General features: G+C 31.4%; 1 protein-coding gene across 8 annotated transcripts in view; it reads right to left on the reverse strand.

Moving 5' to 3' along the window:
• Positions 1-19,568, reverse strand: part of KCNT2 (potassium sodium-activated channel subfamily T member 2) — a 588,661-nt gene that overhangs the window by 372,483 nt on the left and 196,610 nt on the right. For all 8 annotated transcript variants that reach the window (XR_012489046.1, XR_012489047.1, XM_074308658.1 and 5 more), the window contains exons 4-5: positions 15,653-15,701; positions 15,012-15,071 (exon numbers count right to left, since the gene is read on the reverse strand). Coding sequence is in view for 6 of the 8 variants with exons in the window: in XM_074308658.1 (XP_074164759.1) it covers positions 15,012-15,071; positions 15,653-15,701 (109 nt within the window). In the remaining 2 variants the exon portion in view is untranslated. The remainder of the gene's footprint in view (positions 1-15,011; positions 15,072-15,652; positions 15,702-19,568) is intronic.

Here is a 19,568-nt window from a genome sequence, read left to right on the forward strand (position 1 = left end):
AATAAGAATATTTAATTAAAGAAAATTGAGGGAGGGATTCTGGATAATCTAAACAAGATGGAAGATAGCATTTTCTCTGATCCCCATAATTCTTACAACTCTCTGAAACAGAAATTATGTGCCAAAGATAAAGCAATTACAGCTGTCTCCATGTTCCAGGCCACCCACTTATTCAAAGGGAGATTTTATTAAATCATGAACCTCATTGACCTCACTCACCTCAGTACCCCTCTATTCCCTTGTAATGAGGCTATACCAGCAGTCCCAAAGACAAGATACAAAGGCCTTCAACAAAACCCGTTTACACACTGCTGTTTTTTTTTTTATTGTTTCTAGCACCATAAAGAATCAGGATCTCATCACAACCCCTCAGGAGCAAAATTTGGAATGAGGTTAGGGTGTAGCAGAGTAAGTAAATGGAGAGGGGGAGAACTGAGTAAAACTGTAATAACAGTGCTGCAAAGTTCTGAACTGCTAGTGCCAGAGTACACAACCTTATAGCAACAAAATAACAGCTCTGAACTTCCAGTGCTATGAAAGAGAACTAAGGAACAAAGAGAACATGAGGAGTCACCAGACAGGACACTGTGCATAGGATTTTATAGCACTTTATTAAATGGAAAAGAGAAAGTAGAGTCTTCAGTTGCTGCCAGTTCTAACTACCAAAAGGTCTTTTGAAGCAGAGAGCTAGGCTAGTGAACTTCAGATTATTCAATGTGGGAAGAGGCTGAGATATTTTGAGATTCACCTAACAAAGAAATCACCATCAGAATGGAGTCAGAAAGAGAATAGAGAGAAATGGCTGGGGAGGAGGGTGGAGGGAGTGCTAGAAAGAACAGACAAAAACTACCAAAGATCTCAGGAAAAAATAAAAACATAAACAATAAATCAAAATGGAAAACACTAACAAGAGGAGAAAATATGCCCTCCAACTCTAATAAATTAACTCAAGCAACTATGAATCAATACTAAAAAATAAAGGAGTGTTATTCAACACTTAATGAGAACAAAAAATCCTGTGGAATGTGAGAACATGTTGTTCCTGAAAGGATCACAAAAGAAATGAAAATTTGTGACAGGAGAATTTATGTCCTGCACACCAAAATCAAAAGGAAAAATAATAAAACTGGAATATGAAATAGCAAGCTTCATCTAAGAAACAAAGGAGAAAGAATAGATTAGGAATGCAAATTATATACAATTGAAAGATAATCGAGAAAAAGAGAAACCTAGATAGAAAGATAATCTAGGGGCAGCTAGGTGGTGCAGTGGATAGAGCACCAGCCCTGAATTCAGGAGGATCCAAGTTCAAATCTGGTCTCAGACACTTAACACTTTTTAGCTGTGTGACCCTTGACAAGTCACTTAATCCCAGCCTCAGGGAAAAAAAAAGACAATCTAGAAGAGAAAAAATTAAAACATGTTCTCTATGCAAGTAATACATACTATTCTGGAAGGCAGTATATATAAGGATAATCTTAGGATCATAGTCTTTCCAGTAGAACAGAGTATATAAAAGTTAAAAATCCCAAAACATATAATGATTAAATTTTGTGAAATAAATTCTTCAAACAATAATGAAAAAGAATTTTAAACACAAAAGGAAAATAAAATGAAATAGTTGAAGATCATTCTGCACATACCAAAAACATAGTATGGAATGGAATGGTGTGTTCCAAAAGCAATGGAGCTCAAGATGCAAAACAGAGTGACCTCTCCCATGAATCTAATTTTCATCATATGTAAAAAAGATGGAATTCAATAATAAAGAGACATTGAAAACATTTTAAGAAACCAAATCTCAAACTACTTTATATAGCAGCAGTTATAAAAAACCATCTAGTATTGGTTAAAAATATAGAGAGCTAGATCAGTGGAACAGAATAACTAGGGGAAAATTAGAAATAATAGGACCAAAAAATGTAATATACTCAATAACCCAGTTTTTTATAAAGGAGAAAACATAAATTAGTTAGAAAAAAAGAACCTTATTTGATTAAAAAAAACTGCTAGGAAAATTAGAAGGGAGTTTGGGAGAAATTAAATTTATACCAACACCTTATTCCATAATATTCCACATTCCATAATATATTCTAAATAGATATGCAAATTAAGATTAAAATTATGCTATAGAAATTGAATAGAAACATCATATACTTCTCACAATTAAAAGACAGAAGGAACTATAAAAGATAGAAGATTTTGATTACTTGAAATAGAAAAATTTCTTCAAAGATAAAATCAATGTCCCTAGCATAAGAAAAGAAGTGGTTGAATGGAAGGGAAATTGAGTCAAACTTCTCAGATAAGATTTTAGCATTAAAGATATATACATACACCTATATATATATACATACATGTAAATATCTTACACACAAATGTATGTATGTATGTATGTATATATACATATGATTGTATATCTACATATACTTAAAAATGAACCTAATAACCATTCCCCAGTAGGTGAGTATCCAACAAATATGAAAAAAATAGTTCTCAAAAGAATTGAAAAGTATTCAAGACCACATCAAAAGATGCATTGTAAAGGCTAATAATAGTAATGCAAATGAAAACAACCCTGAGATTTTACCTCACATTTGCCAATGAGGAGAAAAAACAAAAATATGGCAATTATCAATGTTGAAAGGGGATATGGCATGGTCTGCAGAATAATATATAGTTACTACAGGTATAAAAATAGCACAAATTTTGGTAAACAGTTTGGAAATAGCAAATAAAGTAACTAAAACTGTCATAGCTCTTTGAAACAGTCATAATTACTAAGCTTATCCCCCAAAGCAACACTAGTAAGAAATAAGTCTCCAAATAATCTAAACTATTTATTAATAGTACTTTTTTGTGATAGCTAAAAATCAGAAACAAAGTTGATTCACATCAATTGGAGACTAAATATATTGTGGTACATAAGCTTAAAAGAATATTACTGTTCTCTAAGAAACATGAGGATGAATACATAGAAGCACAGAAAGATCAATATGAACTGACAGAAATTGGAGTGCAATCAAGACTGTAAATAGAATTACAAACCAAAAAAAAAGTTTGGGGTAATTGTCAAAAAATTATAAAACTCAAGATGGAATGAATGAAGAGATATGAGGACATGTTCCCAATCAACTCCTTTATGGAGGTAGGAGGTACATAGGTCTTACACATAGCACATATTTTTGGATTTTTTCAATGTACTGATTAATGACTACTAAAAATAGAGGAATCTATTTTTTCCTCTCAAAAAAGTACTATTTTCCTTTCTAAAAAGTACTATATGGGTTGGCCTGGTAGTAAGAATGAGCCACACTTATGATAATGATGATGGTGTAAGAAATATAAGATATAATAAATCTTTATTTAAATAAAATACAGAAAATGAAAGGGATATAGGAAAAGTGTGCATTCTTTAATGTAGTGATGTACAGGGAATATTTTTCAGAATTCTATTGCCCTCAATTTTTTGTTTTTGCTTTCTATGTTATGGGTGTTTATGCATATTTATAAATAGAAGTAATTTTTGGAAGCAAGGATCCAGAGATTATTTATGATGACAGCTGAAGGTGATATAACTGGTACATTTTGCATACTAGTATAAATCTAAATGAAACAGCAAATGAAGACAAATTTTCATTAATGGCAGAAAGCCCAAAACAATTTGCTTTTTTTTTTTTTTTTATTCTAGGTTCATGTGTTACAAACTCTGAAACAAACTCTAAATAAATATGCAGATTTATCATTTCATTATCAATAGAGCTCTAAGTCTTTAAAGAAAGGTAAAATAATGAATAATGATACAGCACTGGACTTGGAATCAAGACAATATGAGTTCCATTCTCACTAATGTCACTGCTGTGTGATCATTGTCAAGTCACTTACACTCCTTCAGCATCAGTGAAAAATAATACCTGTATTATTTACCTAATAGTGACTATTTTGATATAAATATGTATATAAAGTATGTAAATTATTTGGCATACTTTGAAATGCTACATAAATATCAGGCATTATTGGCACTATAGCTTAATAGTCAGAGACCTGGCCTCAGAATCTAGAAGGCCTGAATTAAAGTCCTATTTTTGACCAGTCTGATTGTGTTACCCTAAGCATGTCACTTCAGCTTTGTTTTCCTCAGGAAACTATCTTAGACTATAAACTGTAGAACAGGTACTAATTTTCATTGGTAGAAGACATCCTCTAAAAATAGTAATTAAAAAATTGGAAATAATACTGAATTTTATTTCTGAGATTAGAAAGCCATCAATTCGCATATAAGAAAGATGAAAATAATCATTTATTAAACACTTGTTGTATGCCAGACATTGTATTAAATGCTTATTAAATATTATTAAAATTATTAAATATGTTAAATATGTAATTTGAGCCTCACAACAGCCTTACACATAAATAAATAGCGGGTGCTTTTATAATCTCTATTTTACAGGTGAAATTGAGTCAGAGAGAATCACACAGAATTTAAATGTCTGAGACCAGATTTGAACTCATCTTTCTGAGTCCAATCTCAGTGTTCTATGCACTCAACTATCTTATTGCCTAAACAGAGAGAAACACATAAATAAAGTGGAATGTAAGCTTCTTAAGTACAGACTTAAAAAAAAATTCCATATCTAGTTCTGAATATATAATAAATGAATCTAGTAAACAATAAACATTTTCTGAATTTAATTGAAACAAGTCAAAAGAGATTTCTTTGATATTGACACTAAATATCAGAACCCCCAGGGAAAGCCAATATAGAACAGAAAAAAAAATTAACACAATTTCTAGTGTAAGAATAATTATGTAATCCATGACATATTTTATTTAGACTTCAAAGAAGCTAACTGTATTGGGGTTATGATCTAATTTGTTTGTCTTTCAAACTATTAGTGGCCATTAATAAATTAAAGCATCTGAATGTCAGGAGTATATTGAACATTTGCAAATTCAGGATGTATCCTCTAGATATTCTATTTCTTTTTTGAATGACTATAATTCTAAGCTGCAGCTAAAGGAAGATTTTTTTTAGGAGCAGAAAACCCACATTTAGTATTAGAGATGGTGGGTTTGAATCTCACCTCTTTTCAACACCTTTATTATATTTAATGACTGCACCTCAATGTGCTCATTGAAAATTTAAAGGAATGGCTTAATAAACCCATCAGATCCAAAATCTAAGATATGGGAGGGGGAAGAGAAATCTAGCATTGGAACTTGGCCACATGAAATATCCCAAGAAGGATAAGTCAATACTACTATTGATGTATTTTGTGGCACATGTGATTTCAGATTATATTATCTGGCCTGCTGAAAAGATTTATGTCTCAAATCTCTCCACATTTTAATGCTCCTTTCAAAGAGCTGACAAAAAATTTTCCCTTAAGCTGAGATCTAATCATATAACTTTAGTACTCAAAAAAATTATTTTCAGTTGATCAAATCAAAATTACTCTTCTTGGCATTTAAAGCTCTTTGCAGCCTGGCTCCCAAATATCTTTCCAGCCTAATTATATATTTCCCTTCATGTACTCTTTGCTTTATCAACTGACTTTGCTGTAATTCCTCACAATTACTCAATCACCTATATCTTTGACTTTGCACTGACCACTCCCCATGCCTAGAGTTTGCTCCCTCCTCTTTTTAGTCTTTTAGGATCCCTAGTTGCCAAATTCAGCTCTATTACCATCTTTTATATGAAACCTTAGCTGATAATCCCATGCCCCCTCTACTGTATCTTCCTTCAAATAATTAATGTGTATTAATTTTATTTATGCTACTTCCATCATGGAAAAGATATATTCTACAAGGGTAAGAAGTCTTTCATCCACAAGACCCAGCATGGTACATGACACATAATAGGCATTTAATATTTTTGATTGATTGTTTATACCAAATCAAGTCAGTATTTATTCATATGTGTCTATAGGAAGAAATTTTTGGTGGGAAAGGTTATAGAATTGATACAGATACACTAAATTTACATGTTCTTCTTATTGGTGTTGTTTCTGTATTGTGTGCTCAATTTTAAAAGCAACTATTAGTGGCCATGTTGAACGTATGAAAGTAATTCTATGGAAGAGGGGGATCTAGCATTAAATAGAGAATTCCAAAGTTGTAATTTTTTTTTTCACTTATAGATAGGCTTTAGATAGTTCTACTAAGCCTAAATCTTGATGGCAAAAAAACTTAATCAATTTGAGAATTCCTTATCAGTTCCCATTCCTGAAAACCTTAGTATTTAGTCTTTCTTACTTCCACATCAAATCCACTTCCACTTCTTAACCTACAGCATTTCTTCTTTATCCAAATCTCTATCTAAATTCATCTCACACAATGCTTCCCTGTAAACCTTATCCTTGTTGTAAGGCTTAGAATTGTTGTAAGGAAAGACCATAAGGGAAAAATGAACTTGTGTCACAGGAGCAATGCCAGTTAAGCCCCATTCAAATCTGATTTTATTTTTAAATGACAGGAGATAATTAATTATAAATGTTATGGCATTGCAATGGAAAATTAATTTGAATACAGTTTTTTAAATTGACAATTTAAAGTAAGGCTGTGAATTCTGTAAAATGTACCAATGCTAATTTCATGTTGCCTTTGAGCTGGTAAGGTAGAGAAAATATTTTCATAAATTTAGATTCATGTTCTGGCCATTCTCTCTTTATATAGGCAATTTTTGATAATTTCTATTAATGCAAGAGTTTCAAATTATTTAAAAACAAAAAAATCTCTTTACTCTCTTTAAGTGATTTTGAATTAAAATTCCTTCCCAATTTAGGCTATTCTTGAATCTAGTAGCTAACTTGTGGAAATTTTACTTCCTTTACTTTTATTGTGTGAGATGAATTTAGATAGAGATTTGGATAAAGAGGAAATGCTGTAGGTTAAGACTAAACCTCATTTCAGAGGGATGACCAAAGCCTACACCATCTTCTCTTACTCTAAGGAAAAGACTTACTAAAGTAAAGAATTACCAGACCTAGATGAACATCTTCAAGGCATTCTTTGGTGGCATCGGAAATTTCTTTTCCCAATTTGGCTAAAAGAATTGGGAATGAAACCCATTACCTCAGAACACAAAGGTCACAAATCTCCTCATTTTAATTTTAAATATAGATATAATTAGATTTCCCTTTTTACCATTTTTCTTATATTTAGGATAATTTCATTTCATTCTGAGTACCACCTTTGTGAGTAGAAGTAGAGGGAAAAGGAAACCAGAACTGAAGATAAAAGTTGAGTGAAGGAAGGGGTAGGAAAAAATGGCAAAGAAAGTATGGTAATTATTGTTTAACTTTTTAACTTTCTTTTTTTAAATAGAAAAAAAAACAGAAACAAAAAGCAAAGATGTGTTAGCTATCATTCTTATCTAAGAATAATTCAGCTCTATATTCTGAGGAGACTGACACCAGGATAAAAAAAATATATACATATATATATATATATATATATATATATATATATATATATATATATATATATATATATATATATATATATATATATATATATATATATATATTAAATCCTGTCCTAGACAAGGCTTTGAAAGTCAATCCTTGAGAGGGCAAAAATCAATGAAGTTTGTTTGTAATGTTCCTCCTAAATTTCTGATATGATAGCTCAGTGCATTTAGGGTTATTGCTTTTCTGAATGAAGGACAGAAACCATGGCAGATCCCATACTTCTGAGGAAGAAAAAACATTCTAGCCAAGGACTACAAAGGAAGCTTGAAGGGGGGAGAAATTACAGAGCAATGTGCCCAATATAGTCATAGCCTACAGTGTCCACAGCAAAGGCCTAATAGCATGCTGCAGAAACTATGGAATTAGCAGAGGTAATACACATAATGGAAGAGTCAAGGGAGGGGAGAAGCAGCTCTAATGAGAGCAACATGAAGACAGCATAAAACAGTAGCATAACTTTAAGACTGGAAACATAACTTTCTCTTGCATACTGTTCTCTACATATGCCTTCCCACGTGTGTTTTTTAAATGTGCCCATTTTTTCCATTAAAGATGTGTTTATTTCCAAGAAATTACAAACAGGTTTATGGAAGAAACTTTTTATTAGTACCTTTCTTTCTCCTCAACTTTGCTAAATGTCTTTGATTTGAACTAAATGTGTTCTCTAGTTGATTAATAAAAGTAATTACATCAATGGGAGCCAAGGTTTTGAGTAGATATAATTCTACTGAGTATACTGAACCTCTGCAGTTGCCTTGTCTAAGGAAACAACTTTGCAAATTGGGAGACTTCCCCAAGTGCCACAATTATATGAATTGTCTCATTTTATTCTTAAAATAACTCTGAATACCAGGAAATATATTCCAATTTCTCAGAAAAACACACACACAGGAAAGCTGTAATTTGGTCAATGTTACATAGTATGACGACTTGTGAGTAATTGAAATCCAAGTTTTTGTTTGTTTGTTTGTTTTTTAAATTCAAATCAGTGTCCTTGTTGACTCCATTGCTTAGGTATAACTGCAGGTATTTAGCTATAAAATACTAGGAGGTTAATTTTAATTATCTTACAGAATTTTAAGTTCTTCATTAAACATTTAAGATCATACAAAAAGCAATTTGGATTCCAGCTCCACTATTTACTAATTGCACACAATTAGGCAAGTCACTAAGTATGCCCAAGAAGCCCTAGGTTCCTCAACTGTAAAATAAGGAGATGAGACTAAATGATCCTTAACATCCTTTCAAGCTCTATATCTATAAAGTTAATCCTGCAATAAGTAAAGACTTTTTTAAAGTATACATATTTTTTCAAACTAGTTCGATCAATTTCTCTTATTTCTAGATAGCTTAAGTATTATTTTGTATGTATAAACATATGTAGACAGTATTTAAAATGAAGAATATAGGTTAACTTCACATAACCTCAGAGGTGAATTTTATCCAATCTTCTTTCTTAGTCTTTAAAAATGAACAAATCACTTTAAAGTTCTACATTATTTGACTATATTTCCTACTACAGAATCATTTTAAAATAAATATCAAGATACTTTGCACATACTTTTGTTGTTAACAATTTTATTCCTTGAAATAGATATTCAAACCTTCACTTCTTCTTGGAAGATTGCATAACTCTTACTTTCCTAAGCAATAAAAACCAACTCAAGCTCTTTTTATTTAATTTTCCTTCATTTGAAGATGTTTCTGTATCTTACTCTCCTCTTCCCAATACAATTTGAACTCTACTCCTGAGACATTGGGCTCTGATATGTGAGTTTTACAATATCCTATCCCAAATCAGGTCACTACACCATTTTCCAACCATTTCTAAACCAAGTAACAATGCCTACCATCTCCTTCAAACTCTAACTTCCTTTTATGGTTTCCCCATTCAAATGAAGCTCCTTGATGGCAGGGGCTGTATTGCTTGATTTTACTTGTATTCCTACCCCTTAGCACAATGTCTGACCCATAGAAAGCATTTATTAAATATTTTTCATTTACTCAAGAAATTAATCCATTTTCTTCCAACTTACATATTTTTAAAAGCATCCTTTCCAAAATAATAGTGATAATAATAAGTGTTTTTCTCCTGTCTTTTGATTCCTATTCCCCAGAGTTAAATTTGTACATGTAATTGTTTCTTCTCTGTCTTTTGGAAACATGAAAGCAGACTTTGCAGACTTGGGACTTCAGCAGTCATTGAACTCATATAAGTGGTACCTAAAATAGAATATATACAAAGAATATATTCTTTGAAGAATGCTGATGATGGGAATTTTATCCCAATTCTAGGTAGCCTATTACAATTTGGAAAAGTTCTCATTGGTTTTTCTTGACAATAAGCCTAAATTTGTCTTCTAATAAACTACTATTCCTTACTCCTGTTTGTTTGTTTTTCCTCCTTCTTGGTTAAACAGTGCAAATCCGTAATAGGCTATCAGATCCTCAAATCTTCCCCAGGTTAAACTTGCACATTTCCTTCAGGAGATCTTAATATGACACAGAACACTTCACCATGTTAATTGTCTTCCTCTTGATATTTTCAAGCTTACCTACATCTTTCTTATACTGTTATATCTAGAAATGAAAACAACATTTTAGATGTTATCTTATTAGGCTAGGGTGGCAAAATAATGTCACCTCCTCATTCTTGAAAACCATACTCGAAGTCCAACATTGCCTCTCTATAAGAACATATTCTCTCTCTTTGTATTTATGAATCTATCTCTCTCTTCCTCTGCTTAAATTTTTTTTCATCTTTCTTTATCCTTCAATATTTCAAAATATTAGCCATGTAGATCTATTCTCCTTTGGAATAAAACACAACATCGTTATGCATTTGTCAGTGGTCTTTTAAAAAGGATATTGGAGGAAACAGGAATTTTTTTTAAAATTACATAATAATTTTGATGTATATTTGAAAGGAATAGTAAGCTATCCATAATAGATTTGCAGTTTCATGTACAATTATATTTGTACCATGTTATGAAAATGCTTGTCTGATTTCATGAATTAAAAATAAAATTTAAAATAATGATGATTTAGTGGCCAACTTTCTAATCATATACCTTTTCAGATATAACTAGGTGTATTCTTGAATAAGATGGTGAATAAGTTGCCATGGCAATACTAGAAATATTCCTATATTATGAAAGATTATATCCCTTGGCATAATTTTGATGAACCAAGAAAATAACAAGTATTTATTGGGTAATTACTATGTATCAGGTACTGTGGCAGATAGTAGGGACATGAATTTTAAAAATTGAAAGCAATCTTACTCTCAAGGAGCTGATATTTTATCAAGAAAGACAACTTATAACTTATATAAATATATACAGAACAAAAAAGTCTCATCTTAACATCACAATTATGATAGACATTTTATGGATAAGGAAACAAAGACACAGAAAGATGTAGTTATGGCTAGCAAGTAAGTTAGGACATATTTGAATTTAGGTATTCCTAACTGCAGGTCAAACATTCTATATAAATAATTCAATACAAGATAAGGAGGGACACTAGAGCCTAGGTTAATCTCTATATCATCATGAGGCCATAGAGTAAAGCTTTAATGGATACAGCTTATCATAAATAACTATATTTAGTTATGCATATAATTACATGTAAAGAATATATATGTATATACATATGTGTATGGAGGAACATTTTTTTTATAGTTATCTTCTTTCTCTTTTTGGTAACATACAATTTTTTTTAATAGTCTATATTTACTGTTCTCACTTCATGACTAGAGATATAGCTCCTAAACTCCTGAAATCTGGTTTTCAGTTCTGTAGTTCTATAAAATTCTTCTTTCAAAAAGTGATTATGAACTCCTTAATCACCATATTAGCTGTCCTTTTCTTATTTCTCTTTCTTCTTGTTAATTCCTTATTTTTAGGAATTTTCTTCCTTGATTTTTTTCACACTACAATATATGTTTCTTTCTATTTTTAATCACTTTTTCTCAGACCTTTTTACTGGCTCCTCTTTCTCCTTCTGTCTTTTAGATCTAGGTATCCTCCAAAGTTGTTAAGGATCACACAGATCTAGGCTTCCTCCAAATTTGTTAAGGACCACACCTAAGGGTGAAATCCAGAAAGCCTTAAAGGATTAAAGGGGACTGTACCATTAAGTGGCTGGTTGGTTCTCTAAAGCCCCCACAGCTGTGAATCATAATACACTTGAGAACAGAGTTAAGGAGTTGCAAGTCAGATTTTATTTTTAACAAATTTATTGAAGCAGATGTCGCTTGTGAATTGGGAATGAAACAGAGGCAAGAGGGAAGAGGAGAGAGGTCAGAGAATACCATGACTCTCAGTCTCCTTGTTTTGTTATGTGAGAGGATCTCACATAAAGGGATCTGTTCTGCTGGTCAGAATTAGATATCCAGCAGCCACTAGCAGGTTGCTCCCATAACACAAAGTCTTATCTCTAACTCCTTTATACTCTTTCTTCTTGAGTTAATCTACTTCCATAACTTCAACTCTCAATTCTAGGTAGATAATACATATTTATCTATATTTAACCTTCTACTCTATACCAATCCCTTATTTCCATATTCCTTCTGAATATTTTCAAATAACTCTCCTCAGGCACGCCAAGGCCAGTAGAGTTCAAACCCAAACTCCCCTTCTTTATATTCTGAAACCAAATCCTCCTCTTGCTTTTTTTGAAAATTTTGTCTCCCACAAAAATAAAGTCAGATTTAAATAATTGGAAAAACATTCAGTGCTCTTGGATATGCCGAGCGAATATAATAAAGATGACAATACTCCCGAAACTAATCTATTTATTTAGTGCTATACCAATCAGACTCCCAAGAAACTATTTTAACGACCTAGAAAAAATAACAACAAAATTCATATGGAAGAATAAAAGGTCGAGAATTGCAAGGGAACTAATGAAAAAAAAGTCAGAGGAAGGTGGTCTAAGTGTACCTGATCCAAAGCTATATTATATAGCAGCAGTCACCAAAACTATTTGGTATTGGCTAAGAAATAGACCGGTAGATCAGTGGAACAGATTAGATACAAAGGACAAAAAAGGGTACATCTATAGCAATCTAATCTTTGACAAACCCAAAGATACCAACATTAGGGACAAAAATTCATTATTCGGAAGAAACTGTTGGGAAAACTGGAAATTAGTATGGCAGAAATTAGATATGGACCCACACTTAACACCATATACCAAGATAAGATCAAAATGGGTCCATGATTTAGGCATAAAGAATGAGATCATAAATAGAGTAGAGGAACAGAGAATAGTCTACCTCTCAGACCTGTGGAGGAGGAAGGAATTTATGACCAGAGGAGAATTAGAGATCATTACTGATCACAAAATAGAAGAGTTTGATTACATCAAACTAAAAAGTTTCTGTACAAATAATACTAATGCAAACAAGATTAGAAGGGAAGTAACAAATTGGGAAAATATTTTTAAAAGTAAAGGTTCTGACAAAGGTCTCATTTCCAAAATATATAGAGAACTGACCCTGATTTATAGGAAACCAAACCATTCTCCAATTGATAAATGGTCAAGGGATATGAACAGACAATTCTCAGATGATGAAATTGAAACTATTTCCACTCATATGAAAAAGTGTTCCAAATCACTACTGATCAGAGAAATGCAAATTAAGACAACTCTGAGATATCACTACACACTTGTCAGATTGGCTAAAATGACAGGAACAAATAATGATGAATGTTGGAGGGGATGTGGGAAAACTGGGACACTGATACATTGTTGGTGGAGTTGTGAAAGAATCCAGCCATTTTGGAGAGCAATCTGGAATTATGCCCAAAAAGTTGTCAAACTGTGCATACCCTTTGACCCAGCATTGCTGTTATTGGGCTTATATCCCAAAGAAATACTAAAGAGTGGAAAGGGACCTGTATGTGCCAAAATGTTTGTGGCAGCTCTTTTTGTTGTAGCTAGAAACTGGAAGTTAAATGGATGTCCATCAATTGGAGAATGGTTGGGTAAATTGTGGTATATGAAGGTTATGGAATATTATTGCTCTGTAAGAAATGACCAGCAGGAGGAATACAGAGAGGCTTGGAGAGACTTAAATCAACTGCTGCTGAGTGAAATGAGCAGAACCAGAAGATCACTATACACTTCAACAACAATACTGTATGAGGATGTATTCTGACGGAAGTGGAAATCTTCAACATAAAGAAGAGCCAACTCACTTCCAGCTGATCAATGATGGACAGAAATAACTATACCCAGAGAAGGAACACTGGGAAGCGAATGTAAATTGTTAGCACTACTGTCTATCTACCCAGGTTACTTATACCTTCGGAAGCTAATAATTAATGTGCAACAAGAAAAAGGTATTTACACACATATATTGTATCTAGGTTATATTGTAACACATGTAAAATGTATGGGATTACCTGCCATCGGGGGGAGGGAGTGGAGGGAGGGAGGGGATAATTTGGGAAAATGAATAAAAATAAAAAAAATAAATTAAAAAAAAAAAAAGAAAATTTTATCTCCCATTCTCCATTATGAAGGAAGAATTTTCCTTCCTTCACACAAACTTGGAGACACAGGATCTGATACCATTGTTTTGGTTTTCTTAAATTGCATCTGATTCTAAGACAGTTTTTACTCTCTCCCATGTATAACTGTAACGATCCTTTTGTAATATGACATTTTTTATTTCTTAATAACTGATGATTCCACTGGTATAAACATTTGAAGGAATGAATAAATTAATGGATTGCTTATTTGAATACAAAGAACTTGAGTTCAAATCTGGCCTGGGACACTGAACAAGTCCTAGTTGTGTGACCCTGGACAAGTCATTTAACCCCAATTGCTTCAGCAACAACAACAACAAAAAAAGTACTGTGCTAAGTTATGAAGATATAAGTAGAAGATAGTGTTCTTTGAAAGAAAAAGTGTTCTTTGTTCTCAAGGAAATAAAAAATAGTAATGGAGAAAATAATACATAAAAGTTTCCATCTGTAAATCACTGCTCTAATAATGGAGACTCTCATTCTTTGACTTAGTAGAAAGTCTTTAAAATTGTCTATTATTTAAAACTTTATCCCTATGATCCACATAATTATCCACACTTGTCCTCTGTCAATGAATGTATAGTTTATCACATCAGGTCATTTTTATCCTGTCAGAACTATATCTTACTTGTAATATATATAGTACATTGATACATGTAGATAATAATAGGCAAATAAACCTGAATTAGAGGTATATTCTCATTTTTGTCATCAAAGATATATACGTACTATATAGATATAGATATATGTGTAAACGTGTTGAAAAACATTGGGGTAACATACCCAAGTATAGAAAAACTGGGTTTCAATGATTTTTTTATATATAGATTAGCTATGTAAACATAGGAAAGGCACAACTTCTCTGGGCTTCAATTTCCTCATTTGTAAAATTAGTACTTGTATTAAATGAGCTCAAAAAACCCCTCCAGTTCTAAATCATATAATTCAGAAAAAGTTATATCTTTCAGAGAAATGACTAGGTAAAAGGACTTACCTTATAACTCAGATAACCTAGTAACACTGTTTCAAAGAGACTTATCAAGGCCACTGAAACCTAGAATATAAAATGTAAGAAAAAAGTACTATAATTAGTACATTTATTCATGGATAGATTAAAAACATAAAATATAGTAATGGATGTTTTAGTTGTTACCTTACCACTTTGCATTTCTAATTCTCCCCAGTACAGATTCTCTGCCTAGTATATCAATTGCCACATTTGGAGTAAAACTATCTCATTAGACAAAGTTATAATAACATAAAGGTTGTTATTTACTACTATTTTTTTTCCTTTTAAAAAAAACCCTCAAAAGTAATGGCTAAAGTAAACTAGAACTTTCACTAGAACATTTATAGTAGCTATTGGGATAAGACATAGGAAAAGAAAAAAAAAAGGAGGCACTAGAAAAAATGATTTTTATAGAATAAGATCAATTATTAACAGAAAAAATATATGTATCAGTGGGAGATTAGATTAAAGTCTTACCTGGTTTTAGAACTTAAAAAAATATATCTTTTAAAAAGACAATTGTTTTTCAATTAAGTTGAAAGTTCAACTAATTATATTATAAACCAATCAATATAGAATATGGAGAAAACAAAAACATTTGAGGTTAATAAAAATTAGAATATAACCTGTAAGCCCCATAATGGTAGACATCTTGTCACCCAAAAGATATGATACCTGTGGGAAAAAAATGATAAATTGATAACATAGATTCAGTATATTATTTCATAATTGAAAAATTTTTAATAAACTTCATAGTATTTAAATGATCTGTAAAACAGAATAATAAAAATATCATGAACACAACTGAGAGTAGACAAATCCCTTATTTATTACAGTTAGATATAATTTACCTTCAATATTGTCCTATAAAGAATTAGTAGTTACATTTTATAGCCTTAAATCAATATCTAGTATTGTATGTGAAGTAATTGAAGAATGATTTAAACAATTAAGATTGCAAATTGGAAAATGCATAGACCTTATAAACTGTATTCTCCTATAATTCATACTATACTATAATTTCTGTTTTGGTAACACATTCAACATCATGGAAAAACACTTGGAATTCTGAGTTGGAAGGAACTTTTTAAAATTGCCTATTCAAAATCCTATCTAGAACAACAGCATCAAATGATCATCCATGGCCTAAAATATTCAATTTTTAAGAATTTTCTACCTATCCTCTGGTCTTATCTTACTGAAAACTTATAGCACCAGTTTGAACTCATTTTACTAGTAAGGGCTTTTTTTCCTTATTTTGAGCCACAAATTGGCTTCCCTCTTATTCTAGTCATTAGATCTAGGAAGAAAGGAGAGAAGGTGGGAATGAGGAAAGGAGGGACAAAAGAAGGAGGGAGAAAAAGGAGGGAGGGAACAAAGAAGCATTTGTTGAAGCCAGAAAATTCAAAATGTGTGGAAGTTACATATGTTGCAGCAAAAACTTAAAAGTCTCCAATGAATATAAACTCACAAAAACTACAATTTTCAATCCTTGTCTAGGAACATGTATCTTTTTCTTTCTGACTGAACTGTGTTAATATTATTTATGTTTACTACTGAGAACAACAACAACAAAATGCTACTGGTGTCTTTCACAAAGGTAGGAAGAACTATACTTTTCACATAACTATGTGATAGTATTTCCTATTTAATTTGAAAGCCTGTTATTCAAGCTGAAAGATAAAATAAAAAAAATGAGTGCTATTTTTATATCAAAAAACATTAGTCATTGTAATAATGTTGCCATTGTTTGAACTGACCCTGCAAAATACAACATCAGATCTTGTACCAGATGTATGCATATATACACAAATATATTTAAAAGTATATGAATACAACTGAGAGTAGACCAATTCTGCTTTATTACGATTAGATATAATTTACCTTCAATATTGTCTTATAAAGAATTAGTAGTAACACTTTATAGTGTGAAATCAACATCTAGTATTGTATGTGAAGTAACTGAAGAATGATTTAAACAATTAAGATTGCAAATTGGAAAATGCATAGACCTTATCAATTGAATTCTCCTATAATTCACACTGTACTAAAACACACTTTGTGTGTTTTGTGATTGTTTCAAACCTGTGATTTTATTAATGTGAACTCCAGTCATGAAAATTCCATTTATCAATGAAGATCAGCCATTACTTAACTTTATTTGTAGTCTTAGAGAATTGCATGGAGTTCTGAGTTGCTAATTTACTTGTTCCTGGTTACATAGCTAGCATTCAATAAAATCAACTTATGAAAACAAGCCTTACTGAATGAAAGACTGTTCAGTCACTTTTCAGTTGTATCCAACTTTTCGTGACTTAATTTTCCTGACAAAGATACTGAAGTGGTTTGGTATTTCTTTCTCTAGCTCACTTTTCAGATGAAGAAAAGAGAAAAAAACAGGGTAATGTCTGAGGCAGGATTTGAACTCAGGAAAATGAATCTTCCTGACTTTAAGTCAAATATTGTATCCATTGCCACCTACTACCCTGATTATTAGCCTGTCTTCCACTAATTATGTCAGTATGTACTCCCATAGATATAAATATGACTAAGTTTGTGGGAAGTATTCAAAAAGAATTCAGTTTGAAAGACACTCAATTTTAATGTAAAGGATGGTAATAATGATGAACTTTAATCATATGTATATATATATATATATATATATATATATATATATATATATATATATATATATATATATGTATACATATATATAATAGATCTTCGATGATAGAAAATAATTTTGTTTAGTCAATATAAATTTAAATTAGAAATCTCCTTGAACTACAAGTAAATGGATACTCAATCTTTAAAGTAATATATTCTCTAGTATCATAGACACCTTTTTTGGAAAGTACTTATAGAAGTCATCCAGTCTATCCACGTGGTTTGAGAAAATACTCACCTAAATTATACCAAAGAGTTGTTTTTGTTTTTTTTTAGACTAAAAATAGATTCTAATTTTCAATGAGTGAGTTGTTTTAATGATATATTAATTATAATCAAGAAGTATTTTCTACAACTTCATTCAAATGTCTCCACTCCTCTTTTCAGATGAAACAGATTAATTACTACTTGACATGAAATGAGGATAAACTTAATGACACTTGTGAAGTCTCTCCTCTTACCTTCATCTTCAATATTTTATACTTACAAGTATTTTGGTTTCTTAATAAATGTTTGCTGAGTGAATTGAAATTCTCTAAATAGTCCTGAGTCCCTTCGTCTTTCTTCATGTGTTTCCTCACTTTTCTTCTAATCCTTTCTTAAATTTGCCTAAATCTCAGAGACCAAACTGAATGAATAAATATATTAGTCAATGTCTAGTAAAGTGGAAATATTCTTGAAGTAGCCACTAATTTGTGGAGAAGCTATTGAACACAGAACCTAGTCTCAGGAGGGCCACAGTATAGCTGCAGAGGCAAAATATTTACTCAGAAAACAGGGAATCTTTAATTACATTCAGAATGTAATTGGGAATGGGAAAAGTCATTGATTAAAGAGAAAAAAGAGAAGGTAATCCTAGTGACAAAGGAAGCATAAATAAGGTACAGAATCCAGCATTATAAAGTTATATCTTTACATTACATAACTGAATGTAAGCTCAGATGCTTTTATTTATTTTAATCTTTTGTTCTTTAGGCTCTAACAGTGACCTGGACATAGAAGGTATTTATTAAGTGCTTATAAAATTGAATTGTTTAATTGAATTGAATTGTATTTTGGGGATGGGAAATTGGAACAAACAACATAACTCAGATTATTTATTGTACTTCTACATGCTAGACTGCTGTTTTATGAAGTCCACCTTCTACTTTGTATTCCTAAAATATTACTACTAGAAAATATTAACTGGCTAGAGCAGGCTTTATACTTCTATTGGTCAGTTCCTCTTTTGACATATATTGGCTATAGAACCCGGGGCAAACCACCTAACTTCTAAGCTTTCTGAACATCTTTCTGTTGCTGTGATGTATAAAATGTTCAGCCCTAATTATTTTTCCACTTCTATCTCCTACATTGACAGAGGGAATTCCAAATGTAGGAGTTCTAAATACCAATGAAATCACACTTCCAGTTCCTATCCCTATCCCTATCAGTCAATTGCTTTGTTATGGGACATAGTCTACATTAATAGCCCTTGCAATTCACATTATCCATATGTAGTCATAAAATGTGAGAAGCAAAACTTTTCTTAAAAAATGTTTTAAATTGTTTTACTTATAATTGAAGGGAAATGAAATACTATTTGAAAATTTTAAATATATCTGAGCATATGACTATATAAAAATAACTTTTTATAAAAGTAACCATCTTAATAATGGTTTAAAGCAGTATAACTGGACAGTAATATTATTAAAGAACATTGAGGTATAATGTAAATAGCACTAGATATAGGGTCAAAACAATGACCTTTTTTGGTTCTACCAAGAATTGTGTAGTGACAAGAAACTCACATTTCAATTCTTCAAATTCCTCATGCAAAATTAAGATTATACCTAACTTCACAGATTTCTGAATTTGTACTTTTTAAAAATACTA

This window comes from Sminthopsis crassicaudata, chromosome 4 (assembly GCF_048593235.1).
Source record: "Sminthopsis crassicaudata isolate SCR6 chromosome 4, ASM4859323v1, whole genome shotgun sequence".
In the NCBI taxonomy this organism is placed as follows: domain Eukaryota; kingdom Metazoa; phylum Chordata; class Mammalia; order Dasyuromorphia; family Dasyuridae; genus Sminthopsis; species Sminthopsis crassicaudata.